An 18,337-nucleotide genomic window follows, 5' to 3' on the forward strand; every position below is an offset into this window, starting at 1 on the left:
TAGGGACCAGTTTTTTTTGCTTTCTATTAATAAAGAAAAAAAAATTTATAGCAGAATTTAATTTTTTAATTTAAAGTCACAAAAAATACACGACATTGAAATTAGCGGAAAGTTCTCATGTTTCGTACGATCCCAATCTTGATGATGACAACATTTTTAACAACTACAGTGCCCGCTCTCTAATCCGGATCGCCGTAATCCGGACGAGTTATCGACGGTTACATATAAAATAATTTTGAGGTCATGTATGCTGTGTGTTCAGCAATGAAAATGAATTATCCTGTGATGTTTTTGTGTAATAAACAAAGTATAATAGCATAGAATTCTCTAATTACGTCTTTTTAATCTTTTTTTTAAAACTTTTATTCTATTTCTACAAAAAAAAACTTGTATTATATTTGTGCGACGTTAAACAAATTCAAAAAATCCATCCGGATTACGAAGCGGACATCTGTCATATTGTCTCCCAATCATCCGGATTACAAAGCGGGCACTGTAGCTGCTAATATTACAGACAGTCAACTTTTTCAAATATAAACTCATCAAGTATGAACGACGGCGACGCTTGAATTTAAAACATGTGATTTTTTTTAGACGAGGCCACGATAAGCGTAAAATCCCTCTGCTGTGGCTTGGCTTACCCATAGAGTTTATATATACCATAACCCGCAAACCTGTGCTCGTTAAAAGTCGTGTAATATCGGAAATTTTGTGTTGATAATTCTAATGGAGCTATGCTGGTAACACTCATCCCACTTATTTAAGGCGCCATGATGAATATATTTACGCAAAAGACATAATTTGAAAACAAAAACACAGATAAAAAGAAATTGTCTTCTTGATATCTTTGTCAGAAGACGGGAAGCTCTTTACTACAAACCCTTTTACTTGAATCTTGCAGAAATATAAAGAAATTAAATGCAAATATCGCTTCAAATGGAAAGTTCTTAAATCGCGCGCAATTCAACTGTGAGAGAGAGATAGAGACACAAATAATTCACTTGACAAACGTCTAGCGGCGCTGCGGTTGCGAAAAATCACTAAAATGCGACAAAATATTTTCTTCTCTAATTTATCCTTATTAGCAGATCATGTACCTTCTTGTAATACGTACTTTTGCATTTATTTACTAACCAAAATAGTGTTGTACAAAAGGACTTTTCTCAAACCTATCTTGAATTTTGAGACAGCTCAAAAAAATATGGGTCTTCCAGCTCAGAATTTCATCCCAATGTTTTTGTTGTAATATCGACAAGTATTTATAATTAACACAAATAGCTATATTCAACTAAATTATATAAAGGATTTTCTCGTGAAAATGACTTAACTCTAAGGGATTAAGCAATTTTAGCATTAAAAACCTCTCATTTTCTCTACGTGAATTTTCGCGGCACTTCGAAGAATCTCAACAGGCACCACCAAATTTACTTCGGCTTTTATTTTAGCTCAGGCCTCATAATGGTATGTGGGTATGTCCCACACGGGCATAGCGTGCACCTCGAGGCAGGATATTCGCTCATTGCTCGGCCAGTCACTCAGTCAGTACATGACGAGCGCCAAGGCAGTGTAGTGGAGTCTGAGGCTCGTTCCTCAGGTGTTCGTGAATACAGTAGAGTCTCTCAAATCTGAATCTCTCAAATTCGAACGCCGTTTGGATTCAAAACGTCAATTGTGAGGTTATGTTAGAAAGTTCGTATTTCTTGGTGAATGAAAATCATATTTATGTGCTTCTTCCTGAATGTTTACACACATTATAGTTGTGTAAAATGAAAAAGAAGTATGTTACTATTAAGACTTGCGAGAAAGTACGGGAATTTGATTCAAAGTACAATTTAATCTCACACAAATTTCGTTAGTTTTGAAAAAATCGTTCGAATTTGGGAGGTGAGAAATGTCAAAAATACCCCCCGAGCGTTCGAATTTAGGAGACTCTACTGTATAAGCCTCGATCTCTCTGATTTCGCTTAACAAATTCTAGGTTATGTTAAGAAAGTTTTGCGTGGATCCTGAAATAGAACCATTTTTTTCTGGTGTATACTCAATATTATTGTATTATATTAATTTCCTCAACAAGATCCAATTTCCGAAATATACAAACACAACCAATAAGGGGATTTTCCATCGCTTTCATCCCGGAGATTGGAATTGACGCTAAAACAGCGATGGCTTCATGGGGATGATATCAAAATATACTACAAACCCCAAAATGTTCATATTTGAATAACTGAACCTGGATAAAACACTTTCTGTTTATCAACATGCAAGAAGCTTATTTTTGATAATTTTTTATTCTAACATTCAGAAGAATCCCTTATGGCTTCTACACACTAGAGAAATTTATGTCCATATTGAAGAGTTTTTCCTACACAAGCATAGGGAATTTGCTTCAATCTCATTATCATCATCATCATTTTAAACCGTTTATCCCTATTGGGATCAATATGGACATAAATTTTTCTAGTGTGTAGAGGCAATTACTCATTTAGGATTACGATTTGAGAGAAAACTAACAGAACATGATGTGACTAAGCAAGCAGCATTCTTTTACATCAAATTTCGGTTGAAAAACTTGTTTTTTACGACTGCAGATCAGAAAATTGCATACTTTTTCCTCTAACAAAAGAAGATTTTTGTCCCTAGGACTAGAAATAGCTTAAAAAGAATTGATGTCGGCTATATCGGCAAATTCGTCTGTAGGGTTATAGGACCTCATCATTTTTTTGGAATTTTTTTTCTTGCCAAGTTCTATCTTCTTCAAAACCTTAATTAATCCCTTAATTTTGTTCTTTAAACATTTTCCTCACTATATTGCAGCAAAATTTATGAAAAATTTTATAAAAATGATTTCAATTATGTTAATAAAGTTATTAATTAAATTAATAAGAGGTATTAGACATTTCATGTGTTGTCGAGTTTTTGCCCTGAAAGATTCCTCTGGAAAACCAAGGCTTATCGCGGCCAACTGCCCGGCAGCGATCCAGCTCACGATTAAAGTTCTGACAGTATGAAATTCGAATGGCTTTTTCATTTTAAAATACCTTCAAACACTTTTTTTTATTTATTTTCCAATTTTTTTTCTGAGTTTTCCTATTTTGAAGAAGTGGAGTTATGATGATTATTGCCATTTAAAATAAATGATTTTTCTTAAACCAGTAATTATTTTTAATACAGAGAAATTATAATTTCTTTTTAAAAAGAGGAACTTGAAAATGATCAGCAAAAGCTGCCAATTTAAATTGCCCAAAAAATATATTCTTTTGTTTAAATAGGAGTTTATGGCTTATCGTTTCGTTAATACTTTGGTATATTTTTTCAGAAAAATGTGATTTTTTTTATATTACAATTTTTGTGTTTTGGTTTATAAAATATTTTTTATAAAAAAATTTTAATGGTAGTAAATAAATCTTTAGAGTACGACCCTGACTTTTGTTAAAAGATAAACCGGGATAAACCCGAAAACTTCACATCAAAACACAGTTGATACGTGGCTAATTTAAAAATCACAAGTTTATCTGGCCTTCTAAGCTTTTAGTTTTTTTTATCCAAGTTTATCCAAGAAAGAAGCTTTGACAGTCAAATTTCTCGGAGATGCAACAGTCAACGGAAAAGCTGTCAGCGATAGCGTGAAATGTGAGGTTAGGGTAGTGACGAAACAAAAACAATGGAAAAACTCTGGATTTTCACAATTTTCCTGCTTTTTCACACAAATGGCTATCTGTGCGCCGACAATCCGTGCCATCACATCCTGGCCAACACCGACGTGGTGGATATGACGACGCTAAAGAGTCAAAAATTCGTCGCATATGCGCCTAATCAAACCTACGTCTTCAGCATCTGTGAAGATTCCACGAAATTCCCTTCAGACAAATTCGTGGAAGATAACAATCCCTGCATAAAAGATGGTGGGTACTCTTTGTGCTTGTACAACAGTACATCCCCGAAGGATTCTCTCAAGTTGGCCAAAACATCCGAATGGAAGTGGAGTGAGAGTGAGGGTGATCATCTTGCCCTTACGGCATCTTTCAATAAATCGTGAGTAATCTCTTTAAGGTGAAGTACGGACAAAGAGAGTCCTTATCTCTCTATTTCTGTTTTCATAGACAATTGCGCATTCAACTCTCGTGCTTGTCATCAGTGCACGAGTCTACATATTTCATGGCATGCCCGGCTGCTAATCAATCAGGTGCAACTGTACTAGAATTTCACCTGTTTTCACCCCTGGCGTGCCCTCAAAAAGTCACCCATAGCGATGGCTTGAGCACAGGATCTGTACTTATGATAATCCTGCTAGTGGCATTTCTCACATACCTCACAATTGGCATTGTAGTCAATTTATTTGTGCTGGGAGCTCGTGGGGCAGAAGTCATACCAAATATTCAATTTTGGCGCAGTTTGCCAGGACTAGTCATGGTAAGTTTCTTCTGGAAATTATATCTTGAAGTCCATTTCATTGGCATTTTTATTATCTTTGCAGGATGGTGCAAGATTCTTGCAGAATGGCTGCAAAGTGAGACCAAGTGATTTAGTTCAAGGTCGTGACACCTACGACTCCATCTGAATTCAGAGGCTTTTTCACCTTCATCTCATCTGCACAGACCCATTATATCTTTTTTTGTGAATATCAACTGTTATGTAAAATGTAGTCTTTTCACATCAATAAAAGCGAAAAAAGGAGTGAAATTCAGAACTTTTTTCCGTGGAAACAAAAGCTTTATCCGGAGAACAATGAGTAGGACGGAAAAATGACGGTTGCTCATTTGAAATATGAAATGCCCAGAAAAGTTCAAGTTGTCTTTTGAATTGGACGTGCAGGAAGAAAGCTCTCCTGAGAAATTAGCGTTTTTTAGTGGATTTTTGGAGGATTTCTGCATAGGTAAGTGCACAATCCCTTTTATAAGTGTCTGGGGTACGGGATGGGGCTGTGGGTGATGCACAGGATGGGAATATATTTGAAATAAATGCAAAATACGGTGGACTTTGTGGGTAACATGGCGATTGTATGGTTGCTCGATGAGTTGCTTGACAGTCAGACTCCATAGAACTTTGTATGTGTGTCGTCTGGACTGTGGTGGTTCGGCTGGGTCAGGTCGCGGAAAAAGTGAGAAATAATCCCTCATCCGTGGCATTTCCAGTGCAAATCCCATCGTAAGTGACTGAGGAAGCTTCCATAGACATGGTGCTGGCAGAGAGGAATGCCGAAAGTGTGAGAAATGGTGGTAGGAGATCCCGAGGACCAAGCCCCAACGGTCATGCTGGTTCTCCGGAATCCAGTTCAGATGACGAAAATTGTGAGTATCTGAGATAGTTTTGGGCAGTTCCTACAGCTCCATTGGTATATCTAGAGTCCAGGAAAAGCCCTTTGGGGCACCCTTGAATCCCTTTTCCCCCGCGAGATGTGAGGTTAAAATTTGAGTGTTAAATGCGAACCGGTAGCAAAATTCCCAAAAGTAAAAATGTTCGTTTGAAGATGTTCATTAAAGCTAGCCTATAATTCCTTCTTTGTCCTGTGCAGCGGCATCCAAGAAAATCAGCAAATCCCTGAAGAAATCAAGTGAATATGAAGGTAAGAAAAAACCCCTTGGGATGCCCTCAAATAAACTGATTTTCCCAGCCCATAAAACTGCCCTCTCCCAACAGCCGAGAAGATTCGGGTCGGACGAGACTATCAAGCTGTTTGCCCAGAACTTGTTCATCCCACAGAACGGAAGGTGGATCAGTTGAATGACAGAGCTCTTCTGGTTTGGTCACCCACCAAGGAGATTCCCGATGCCAAATGTAAGTTCACCCGGATGTGCTTTTCTTTTCAATTTTTGTGTCTCCCTCCGCGACGTTGCATTAGACACTTTCTCAAAATGGCGTCGGTTCTTGTGACACGGAAATTATGATGCCCCTTCCGCCAATTGCAGTGGAGGAGTACATTACGGTGGCCAAGGAGAAGTACGGGTACAATGGTGAGCAGGCCCTGGGAATGCTTTTCTGGCACAAGCACGACTTGGCCAGGGCGGAATCTGACCTGGCCAATTTTACTCCCTTCCCCGATGAATGGACAGCGGAGGACAAAGTGCTGTTTGAACAAGCATTCCAATTCCACGGGAAGAGCTTTCATCGCATCCGACAGATGGTACACATTCCCCCTAATCCCCCCCCAGACCCCAAATCTCACCAATCCCCCTTTCTCTGCTTCTATTTCAGCTCCCGGACAAATCAATTCCGAGTCTCGTGAAGTACTACTACTCCTGGAAAAAAACCAGAAGTCGTACGAGTGTAATGGATCGTCAGGAGAAGATCAAGAAGAACGAAAGTTCCGAAAATGGAAGTGAGAACGGAAGCAACGAGGAGTCAGACAGCGAAGAAAAGGTAAGTTACTGATAAAATTGCAAAAGTGAATCATCCAAGTAAATTCCCATGACCTCTTTTCTTGGAAAAAAAAAAAATTCTTCATTGGCAGAAGTGGCCCATTCACCGTGGAATTCACAGGGCCAGTGGATCACCCCCGAGAGGCATAAAAGATGATCAGGTATCAAGTTCAGCGTCAAGCCTTCAGGTACGATTCTTCAATGCATTTTTTCTCACTTTTCATTTTATATGGGACTTTTGCTTTGTCTTTCTTTTAGAACACATATTCTCCCCCATTTGAGTTTTCCTTTCATTTTTATCTGGTGCATCTGTGAATGTATTTTCATCTTTCTTGATACACTTTGCTTCTGGGAATTTGAGTAGATAGAGGGTTCTTAACTGTCGCAATTGCGTAAAATTCATTTTAAGAATTAATTAATGACTTCAAAAGAAATTGGGTAAAAATTCTAAATTCTTGTTTTTTTTACAATTAAAATTAGAAAAGTACAGAAAATCTTGGGAAAGGGAAAATAGGGAAGAGCTGGGGATGTCTGAGGGAAGTCAATATTTGGAACTGAATCAATTCTTTAAAAAAAATGCAGAAAGCAGAATTATGTTAAGAAGCAAATAGACTCAGGCTGATCCTCGAGAATATTTGGACGGTAAAATTTAGCAGTAAAAATTTTGTATCCTGTCAAATACTGAGGGCTTAGGATCATTATGCCCCAGACACACTTACGACTTAAGCCGGGAGACGACTTAGTGGAAAATGATGGAAATGAAGAGATGGATGATGCAAATGAATTGCGCTAAGCCGTCTCTCGGCTAATTCTCAGGTCTGTCAAAGGCTTTTATGTCTTTACGGCAGAGGTGTGCAAAAACCGTTGAAACCGAATTAACGTCAAAATAAGTTTGCTCAAGTAGCGTTTTGACCATTGACGTACATGTTTCATTTGACGTTTATTCGGTTTCAACGGTTCTTGCACTCCTCTGCTTTACGGCGTTATCACACTTGCACATTAAAATTTTAATGTGATTCACATTAATTGTCGCTTGTGAGCGTCCAAATATGTTATTTGTATCTTTGAGTCACTTAATATTTGGGGTTTTTCTATTTATTGATAAAGAAGTGGACTTGGCCTGCAAAAATAAGTTTAAATTTACCTAAAGCAAAAATATTTTTCACATTAAAAAATTAAAGAGAAAATCGAATTAATTTTTCGCATTAATGCTACAAATCAATTTATATCAAATTTTGCGGGCCAAGTCTACCTTTTTATCAACAAATAGATCAAATTTTGAATATAAAATGATTCAAACACACAAATTACACATTTGGACTCTCACCAGCGAAAATTAATGTGAATCATATTAAAATTTTAATGTGCAAGTGTGATAACACAGATATACTAACGACTTGAGCTGAGAGGAAGCTTAACCCATTCCTTACCATGGTATTATACATTATACGCAAATTAAGTGATTTTAGATGATTTATTCCTGGGAAATTTTTATCCGAATTGCTGTCGGGAATGGATTTTTATTAACTTTAGTTCTTCAATTACTCGGGAAAAATAATCCCACAGAGATGAAAATAGATTTTGTTGTTCTTTTCTCGCTTCGCGGAAGGTCATGCAAAATTTTTGCTCAAAATGGCAGATGGAAAATTCGACATCAAATCGAATTTGTTAAAATTGGCCTCTTTCCTCTTTCTTGATTTGAATTATAGTTGCCAATTTGTTTTCTTGGATAGTTACTCTATCTAAATCAATAAAGTTTGTACACTGAGAAAAAAACGAGGGTGCGATTAACATTTTTCCTCATAACTTCAACACTTTTTAGGAGTAAAAATATATCAACATTTTTTAATGATAATTTTACACCTTTTCAAGGGTAAATTTAAAATGAAAAAGGGTAACTTTAACCCCCAATACATCTATAAAGCATATATTTACACCGATTTTGGATCAATACTGCAGGGTAAAATTAACATTTCCGGAATGTTATTTTAACTTTTCGAATTTCTCAGTGTAATGAATTAATGCACAGAATTTAAATTGAGTGACCGTTAAGACGTGTGTTTGACAGGGGCTCCCCGCGCCCCCATAATAGATAAAAAAATATTTCTTTTCAAAAAATTCATCTATTAATCTGTAGGAAACTAATCCCAAAATATGAACATTCTATCTCAAGTATTTCAGGTACATTGACTGAATGGGTTAACGTAATTATAGTCAAAATAATGATTTGACTAAAGGCCTCTACACATTAGAGCAATTTATGTCCATATTGAAGCAAATTCCCTACGTTTGTGTAGGAAAGACTGTCAGTTATGGACATATTCTTTCTCTAGTGCGTAGAGGCCACAAATTCCCATTAGTTTCCCACTAAGCCGTTTCTTTGCTTAAGACGAGAGACGGATTAGCCAGGAACTGATGGAAATGTAACCATAACAGTTTTTATTACAATTATGCCGGCTTCAGACTGGAGGTTTAGCCCAGTTCCCGAAAGTCTCAAAAATCTAAATAACAAGCAATTTTATTGAGTTTTCAAAATCTAATAAATCATTTGCCCTTATAATCCAATCCTTAAACGACAATTTTCTAAAAAATCCTGCTTGATTAGGAATTAGGGGAGTTAAGCCAGATGGCTAAGTCTTAGGTCTGAAGCCCGCCTTACGTTGTGGGGTTACGTGAGTCAAACAGTCTGGAAAACACAACATTTTCTTTAATTTTTTTCGACATAAAAAAAATTTATTTTAATTTTATTAAGTTCATAGGCATATAAAATTACCGAAGGCAGCCAAAATCCCGAAAGGGCCAAAATTCCGAAAGCCAAAATCCCGAAAGGGCCAAAATTCCGAAAGTTTAAAATCCTGAAAGGGATAAAATTATATGGAGGATAGTGTAGAATAATTTCCCAAGAATTTTTTTGGTTTTCGTGATTTTGTGCTATTCGGGATTTTGGCTTTCGGGATTTGGCGTTCGGAATCTTGGCTTTCGGGATTTTTGGCGTTCGGGATTTTGACCGGGACCCAAAATTACAAGATTTAAACTTTATTTTCTGAAATTTTTATTTAAAAATTTAAAAATTCATCCGTTGAGACTTAATTTTGGTAGACTTTTTTTTTTTTTTTGAAAAAATAGACTTTTCCATGGAGAAGATTTATCGGAATAGGTTCATCTGAAATTGAAATCCTTTACTGCTTATCAGCCTAAATCGGTCTTCAGACTAGAGGTTTAGCCCAATTCCTAAAGGTTTTTGGATGAACAATTGCATCGATTTTTAATCTATATTAAGTAAATTGCTATAAATAGAATGCTGAGCAAAAAATTTAACCCGAAATATAATTTATTCAGAAATCACTGCAATTAAGCCATAAGACTAAATCCAAGGTTTAGTATCCGTATTAGATCAGCTTAAAAATTATTTCTATTCATTTCGAAAAAGTAAGAAAAAAATGATTGAAATTTTTGGGAATCCGCACTCTACGTAACAAGTTTTAATTCCTTTATGTTAATAAAGTTTTAATTTTTTTTTAAATAATAAAAATTTAAAAAAAAGATATGAAAGTAATTAGAATTCTGACTCCTAAACTTCTTAGGAAATTTTAAAAATATGGGAATCCTATCCATTGAAATATTTATCAGTCAAATTTATATCAGTTCTGCCCCAGTCGTTCCTAGAAGTTGAAATTGAAGCTATGTACTGCTTGACCGAAAAATTAAGATAATTTTTCTATTTGTTTTTTAATTCGTAGAAATTTTCATCTTAGGATATCGATTTTGATTAGTTTGAAAGGCTAGCCAACAGTTTAGAGCTCGCCGAATGCGATTTTTTTCGTCCAAATACAGCAATAAACGGTAATAAATTGTGATTGGAGTCCAGATTTGATAGTTCTACCACTGGATCACGCCTAGATACGTAGTATAATCTCTGTGATATGGCCTAGTCATGTTTTGCAGCCATTTTGTTGAACATAAATCCATTCTTGATACCCTTTTTCGTATGAGAGTGTATTTTACTCAAATCTACCATTACTTAGGTTGTAACGTTGTAAGTGAAAAAATTCCGGAAGTGATCACGGAAAATGCATTAATAACAGCCGGAAGTCATTATATTAAATTCATTTTTCGTAAATAGTTCATAAAATAAAATTTTAAAACAAAAAGTAGCGTTTGGGTACAAGTGACAAAATTGTACCAATGCATCCTTTTTTTAGAAGGCTCTACAAAAATATTAGTCCTTCTCCTAAAAAATTCAAATAAGGCACAATTTGTAGCTTTATAATAAAGCTCTCTAAGAAAAATTAGTTTCAGTTAAAATATAGATTAGATCTTGAGATATTAAATCCTTTATAGAGAATTTTGAAACATTGGTACAATTTTGTCCGGCACTGTAACTGTTGACAATGAAATAGGGAACCAAACAGTCTTAACCCTTTAAGGACAATTAGAACACCGGTGTACCATAAGGAAAATAATTTTTCCTAACTACCTAAAGTTATTTTTTTTCTTATGTCTGTACGGGTCCCGGTCAAAATCCCGAAAGCCAAAACCCCGAAAGCCAAAATCCCGAACGCCAAAATCCCGAAAGCCAAAATCCCGAATAGGCCATAATCCCGAAAGCCAAAATGCCGAATTCTTAAAAGTATCATAGCTATTCCCACGATTGCACTAGCGCTTGCTGGAGGCAAAGGGAAATCTTCTGTGCCTTGGGAAATTATTCTAAACATTTTCCTCCATATAATTTCATCCCTTCCAGGATTTTAAAAATTCGGGATTTTGGTTTTCGGGATTTTGGCTTTCGGGATTTTGGCCTTTTCGGGATTTTGGCTGCCACCGGTCTGTACGTATGTAATTGCAAAGTAAAAGGCTGAAGGAATCTAGGATATTTTTTGCATTTGGAATTTTTTAAATTCTCATATTGAAAAATGATTTTAATTCGTTTTTATACTTCCAATTTTTTTTAAGCAAAACCGTTTCGAAAAAAAGAAACTGCAAGTTAGATATATAACACGTTTCATTGATTTACTTCATCGGTTAAATTTTTATTGTTGATTTTCGGTCCGTAAAGTGTCTCGTCCGTAAAGGGTTATTGATTGTGTCTTAAAAAAATCTCTCTGTGGTCATACTCATATTCTCACTTAAGACGAATGGGAACTGGGATTAAAATCCGATATGATAATAAAATACAGGTTATTAAAACATTATATTCGTTAAACATTAATTATTAACAAAACCGGAAGAGCATGATCCTGAAATTAAAAAATAAACTCAAGATTTTCTGTACAAAGTACCCTTGATGTTTTCTATACGGTTTAACCATTCATACAAAAAAAAAATCAGTTCATCCAAAGATATTAAAAAAACACTCCTATTAGAGCCTGTAGTATTTTTTTTAGAAATCTTAAATCATGCATTTATCATTAATCTCATTTAGCATATATTTCCCTTGCTTTACTTTTTTTTTTAATAAAACACATTCTCCTCTTATATTTAATTTTTGATAGTGCTGTGTGAAGTAAATGTGGTTTATGCCTTTTCATGAGAAATTTCAACTGTCTCTATATAGAATGCATTATATGGAGAGGGGTTGATGTTAAAACAAAAAACTGAAAATTTTAAAAAGCAAAAATATTATTTTATTTATTTTTTCAAAAAGAATGGATTTTTTTTTAATAAAAAAAGTAATTTTTGGTATTATAAAAAAACCAGAGATCTTTATTGATTTATGATTGTGCTATAATATTGATTAGATAGACCAAAAAAAAAGAATTATTAATGATGGCTAAAAACAAAAAACAAACACTGTTGTAGGCGTCAACATCTGCAATATGCACCATAAATTCAAATAATACTGGAAATGACACCAATAATGATGTGCAAGACACAAAGGGTGGTTCACTTCCTAATACTTCATCATCGCCGTCCACAAACGCGTCCTCCTCATTGTCCTCAACCACTGGTGGTTGTGGTGGATGTGGTGTTCCGTGTAATCACGTGAATAGCACGCCACAAGGCAAATTATGCAACAGTTGCTATCATCACTGGAGGTACGGATTATGTGCGCCTCTTTCATTTGTTTTAATTTTAATTTTACACAATTTTCACGTTTTTTTTTTTAATTTTCATTTTTTATTAAATTTTTCATTCAGAGAAATTTTAAAGGATAACCGGTGGTTTTTTTTTGATTTTTTGATTTTTGTTTAAGTAGATTTTCTTTTGGAGAAAAGAAAATATATTTTGAGATAAAAAAAAACACTTTTCAAGACAAGTTCTTTTTTTAAGAGAAAAAGAAAATTAAAATTAAAACAAAGAAAATAGGCTTAAAAGATTATTTTTTGACCAATGCATGAATTTCCAAAATACCAAAAAAAAAAAAAAAAACAAAAAGAAAATTTGAGATTTTTTTTTAATATTTCGTATTTTTTCCTTGTCTCAGACGTACTGGAAATTTGCGTCCAACAACGGGCCCTTCGTGTTTTGGGAAGCGGTCAAAAAACAGTCATGATAAGCATAAACGTAAACCACCGCGTGGTATGCACATTAATCACGATGATATTGTTGCATTGGCCAATCCAGATAATGATCAAGCGAATCGAAATGATGAACTTCTAGCGACTATGGATAGAGAAATCGTGTCGCTTTGGTGTCAAGTAAGAATTGAACTTTCCTTTTTTTTCTTTAAAAAAAAAACAAACACTTACACTCAAAAGAAAACAGCAAAGATTTTTTTTAATTAAAATTATCCTTTAAAAAAAATAAACTGTTAGTACCATTTCTCACAGTCTGATGCGTAGTCCATTGTCTTAGTTAATATTTTTTTGTCGTTTTTTAATATGCCTTATTGAACTTCAAAATGAGTTTTCTATGTCTTTTTATTTATATTTTTTAATGTTTTGGAGTCTATACTATTTTTTATCTGTCTATCAGATCTCTATGGATTTTTATTATTTTTTGTTAATGGTTCTCAATAGAGCAAATTGTCTTTCGTGTCTTTTATTTTTTAATTTGCGTGTTTCATTTAGCAAAGAGAAACTATTTAAAATAATTGTAAAAAAAAATATTTTTAATTTTATAAAAAATATATTTTTTGTATTTTTTTAATTAAAAAAAACAATCTTCTCTATCAGCGCGAGAAAATGCAGTGGAAATCAGTTTTTTGTTTTTCGTTATTTTTCCTTCTTAAAGTTATTATTATTAACATCTTTCTAATTAATGCCCAACACACAATAGCCTTTGTTTAGTAAACATGTTTTTGACATTTGAATGAGAGTGAGCGAGATCTAGATCTAGTCATCTCGCTCACTCTCACAGACAATTTTGAAAAGATGTTTACAAACAAAAGGTATTATGCGTTGGGTATAATGCTGAACGCACAATAACTTTTGTTTATAAACATGTTTTCAAAATTTCCCATGAGAATGAGCGAGATGACTAGATCTAGATCTCACTCACTCTCGTTCAAAATGTAAAAAACATGTTTACTAAACAAAAGTTATTGTGCGTTGTGCATAATGCTCAACGCACAATAACTTTTGTTTAGTAAACATGTTTTTGAGATTTTAGTGAGAGTGAGTAAGATCTAGATCTAGTCATCTCGCTCATTCTCATGGGAAATTTTGAAAACATGTTTACAAACAAAAGTTATTGTGCATTTGTCATAATCCTTATTACTTTGGTTTTTAAAAAAAAAAATATTTTTATAGCATGATGGGAAATAAAATTTTACTCAATATGCATTTATATTTATTTATTCTCACAAATGTATTCCGAGCAATATTAATAAATAGAAAATTCTGTATGGCTTTTCTCATTTTATATTATATATGTTTTCACATTAACATCCATTTCACCTAAGTGCTTTTTATTAACATATTTTTCCTGTGAAATTAACTTTATTTTTCATACTATTTTGCATTTTTATTTCTGTTGAGCTTTAATGTAATATGTGTTTCTTGTGCTTTTAATGTTTTTTTGTTTTATTGAAAAAAAAAAAATAAAAAAAAATAAAATGAAGAAAGAAAAAAAGGATTGAGAAGAGTTAAACCAATATTCTCTGTCTCTTATTTTTTGCCACAATGTAGATTCAACAAAATAAACAAACAGTGAGTTCACTAAAGAGAAAAAATTCAGATTCATCTGATGATTTGCGACCACCAGAAAGTATGAGTAAAATAAATTCACGGTGGAACAATGAGGAATTATTGCTGGCTGCACAGGGAATTAGGAAGTATGGGAAGGATTTTCAGGCAATTGCCGAGACAATTGGCACAAAGACACCAGCTCAGGTGCGACTGTTCTTTGTTAACTACCGTCGCAAGTACAACTTGGATGGAGCCATGAAGGATTTCGAGGCGGAAAATTCACAGCAGCATGGCGCAACATCAATTATGGCATCAGCTGCTTTCAATAAATCCAATGGACAGCAATTCAGTGAAGATGTCATGGAGGTTAGTGTTCTCATTGTAATTTTTTGCCGATAAGACTTTTGTTGAAACTTTGAGTTCCTTTTCTTTCTTTCAGATTGATATAGATGACGATTCGATGGAAAATAAGAAGGAGAAGGATGTAGAAGTAACTGCTATAACGTGTGACGATGTGGATAAGGTAGGAATCCAAAAGTAATTATTTTCTTTAGAATTTGATCTTTTTATTTTTTCTCTGAAGTTGAATTTTATTTTAAAAACTAAATTGATAAATAGCTTGACATTTTTTATTGAAGATTAATTAAATTGAAAATCGATTTTAAACTAATATTTCTTATGAAAATTAAAAATTAAGATTGAGGAATATTAAAAAAAATATATTTATATCAAAGTAATATTTTTAAAAATTGATTTGTAACCTTTATTTTACGATTTTGTGTTATAAAAATTGTTTCAAGGACTTTAGCACCAATTGCGTTATTTCTAAAAAACATAAATAATTTTAAAAGTTATAGTATTTCGTGAGACCTTTCATTTACGCTTTAAATAATTAAATTCGATCAAATAGAAGCAGAGATATAGGGGAAAGTGCCCATGCTTTGTACTATCTATCCCAAGCTTAATAACGACTAAATTTTTCCCATGTTTCTGAATAAATGTGACTCCGCATTCTTTCTTAAAAAAAACTAGACACTGGCCTCAATTCTGAGACCAAAATCAAGATCAAAATTTCAAGCTGTCAAATATTTCCAAAATCAAGATTTTGTATTCTGACGCCAAAGTATTTATGGAACTTAAAATGTCTTACACTGAGAGAAATTCGAAAAAGTCAAAATAACATTCCGGAAATGTTAATTTTATCCTGCAGTATTGATCCGAAATCGGTGTAAATATTACCCTTTTTAGGTGTATTATGGGTTAAAGTTACCCTTCTTTCATGTTGATTTTACCCTTAAAAGGTGTAAAATTAAGATTAAAAAATGTTGATATATTTTTACACCCAAAAAGTCTCTCGCAGCCTCTTTTTTTCTCAATGTAGCTACGAACCAAGATTTCAAGATTTTCCATACACTTGACGAAACGTCATTTCTGACAAATATCTTCATTTCTTTGCCGAATTTGTTGAAATTTCGCCATATAAATTAGAACAAAAATTATAGGTTGTATTAAATAATATATGACAGAATATTATCGGGAATAAAGAATATTATCAGGAGGTTCTTGGAATTATTTCAAGAAAAAAAGAAATTTGACGTCTTAAAATCTTGAAATATTGGTTCCAGAATTGCAAAATCTTGATATCCACACGGTTTGTGTTTTTCTTCGACGACCATATGATCAGACGTAGTTTAGAGGTGGCTGAACGACCCTCTCAGAAAAATGTTGTACGTTCTACAGAGAGGGTCGTTCAGCCACCTCTAAACGGCGTCTGATCATATGGTCGTCGAAGAAAAACTTTCTTGTCTCATCAAATACAGCACCTTGAGAGTAGTGCCAAACATTTTTTTTCCTTGTTGAAACACCCTACTGTGCATCCAAAATTTGGGCCCGATCTGACGAGATCGGACTTCACCTGTGACCATAAAAGCTGAGATTGCAAAGACTCCGAGCTAAAATTCCCCAATATGGACATAAATTTCTCTAGTATGTAGAGGCTATAAACGTTCAAAATCTTCAAAAATTCTACTAAGGAATATAGAAGCTGAATTATTGAAATTTAAAATGTTCTTTTTACAGGAGTTTTCGGTTTTGATGAACTTATTTTGAAAAAAAAAGAATGCATTAGTCAATGATTTCCTTTTGAATAATTTAGGATTCGTTGTTCGTTTTAGAATCACCATTCGGAATAGTGCAAAAATTACCACTATCGGTTTACTAGTCTCCAGTTGTCCTTTCCAGCTTTTTCTAAACCGATGAAGAGATTTTTCTTACTATAATTTCACAAATTAAAAAAAAAATCTTAACAAATTTGATATTTTGTTTATTCTGTCCTTTGTGTTTGTTTATTCTTGCACTGAGAAAAAAGTGGGTGCGATTAACTTTTTTTCCTCATAATTTTAACACTTTTTAGGTGTAAAAATATATCAACATTTTTTAGTGTTAATTTTACACCTTTTTAAGGGTAAAATTAACATGAAAAAGGGTAACTTTAACCCCCAATACACCTAAATAGGGTAATATTTACACGGATTTTAGATCAATACTGCAGGGTAAAATTAACATTTCCGGAATGTTATTTTAACTTTTTCGGATTTCTCTCAGTGTGCTCACTATTGCGAGTCCTTTTAACTTTTCTCTTAAAAATAAGAGAATCGTTCAAATCTTTTTCAGAAAGTAATGCGAGATTTTGCATTGAGGTTTTACGTATTTGGAATTCGAATATTTAAAATAAATTGAGCATATTATTGCAATAATAAAAAGATAAAAATGTTGAGCTATGTATCTTTTTAGTGGCCTGAGTCAATTTTCACATTTAGAACCTTTCTTGTTTTTGTTGCTAATATGACAACTATCTTATAAAGTTTTAGTCTTATTCTGTTATAGTTTTTTTTTATTATTGTAAATAATTATTTTAGGGTTTCTTTTAAAAGTTTGATTTGTTTTTTTTTTGTTAAAAAGAAAGTGTCTTAACTTGCAGATTGACATCGATGTGAATATTTTGCAGGGCAAAGAGACAACGCCCATTTTGAGAGAAAATATTTTACCAACTGATTCGGGAAGCAACGCAACCACCAAATAAAATGATAAACACAAAATCCAACTTTTCTTTTTTCAATCGAGATATTCTAATGTAGATCGTAATAATTACTTTAAGATTTTTCAAGAAAAAAAGAAAGAAAGAAAGTTTTTCTTCTCATTCATTATAAAATCTCAAAGAAGAAGGAGAAAAATATTTAAAATAAAAAAAAATAGTGCTGCTCTTGGCAAAAACAAAAGTAGGAAGAATATATTTTGAGGGTTAATTATTTTTTTCTCAATAGTGAAATTGATATTTTTTCCGATGTTTTCATCTCAACATTATTAAGTATACTTGAAGATTACTGAAAGAATCGATCTTAGCGCTTATTTATTTTGCTTTTAAATGACTTTGAATTTTTTCGCGTAATTTAGGAATGATAGTCGTGAATTTTGTATAGATTTTTATATAATAATATATTTTTAAATGATATCGACGATAATAATAAGTTTTCTTTTTCTACGATTTTTTTTTGGTCTCAATTCGTCAGTTTAAGGCTTCACAGTATGCCAATGTACTTTTGATTTTTTCGCAAATGAGACATCATTTGTATTGAAGTTGAAATATTTTACAAACTATTTCTTCTCTTTATTTAGGATAAGTTGTATGGCTTCATAAAGACTACAATATTAGGAGGTAGTTTATAATTATATTGAAAGAAAAGAAAAAAAAGGATTAAAAAATTGAAAAAATACGTATTTCTTGTAATGATAGGACAGAATGTTTGCATCATGAACTATTAGGCATAAAGATAAAAATTCGTAATTTAAGTAGGGATTGTATTTGTAATTACAGAGAGAAAGATAGAATGAAAGATATATAAATTTAGGTCA

General features: G+C 33.3%; 2 protein-coding genes across 5 annotated transcripts; both read left to right on the forward strand.

Moving 5' to 3' along the window:
- Positions 1-3,591: 3,591 nt before the first annotated feature.
- LOC129799977 (uncharacterized) lies at positions 3,592-4,680 on the forward strand. The gene is made up of 3 exons (XM_055844307.1): positions 3,592-4,032; positions 4,101-4,410; positions 4,475-4,680. The coding sequence occupies exons 1-3, from the start codon at positions 3,662-3,664 to the stop codon at positions 4,556-4,558; spliced, it is 765 nt and encodes a 254-aa protein (XP_055700282.1). The 5' UTR covers positions 3,592-3,661; the 3' UTR covers positions 4,559-4,680.
- On the forward strand, positions 4,677-17,946 carry LOC129799966 (REST corepressor). 4 transcript variants are annotated; one of them, XM_055844288.1, is made up of 12 exons: positions 4,774-4,873; positions 5,133-5,288; positions 5,513-5,563; positions 5,638-5,775; positions 5,907-6,121; positions 6,193-6,357; positions 6,449-6,544; positions 12,156-12,391; positions 12,781-12,994; positions 14,426-14,791; positions 14,865-14,948; positions 17,406-17,946. In XM_055844288.1, the coding sequence occupies exons 2-12, from the start codon at positions 5,174-5,176 to the stop codon at positions 17,505-17,507; spliced, it is 1,782 nt and encodes a 593-aa protein (XP_055700263.1). In that variant the 5' UTR covers positions 4,774-4,873; positions 5,133-5,173; the 3' UTR covers positions 17,508-17,946. The 4 variants fall into 4 exon arrangements, with proteins under 4 accessions (XP_055700265.1, XP_055700263.1, XP_055700264.1 ...); XM_055844289.1 differs by having other exon boundaries at positions 17,433-17,946; XM_055844290.1 differs by lacking the exons at positions 12,156-12,391; positions 12,781-12,994 and having other exon boundaries at positions 4,677-4,873.
- The last annotated feature ends 391 nt before the right edge of the window (positions 17,947-18,337 follow it).

The sequence above is a fragment of the Phlebotomus papatasi genome, chromosome 1 (genome assembly GCF_024763615.1).
Source record: "Phlebotomus papatasi isolate M1 chromosome 1, Ppap_2.1, whole genome shotgun sequence".
Classification (NCBI taxonomy): Eukaryota; Metazoa; Arthropoda; class Insecta; order Diptera; family Psychodidae; genus Phlebotomus; species Phlebotomus papatasi.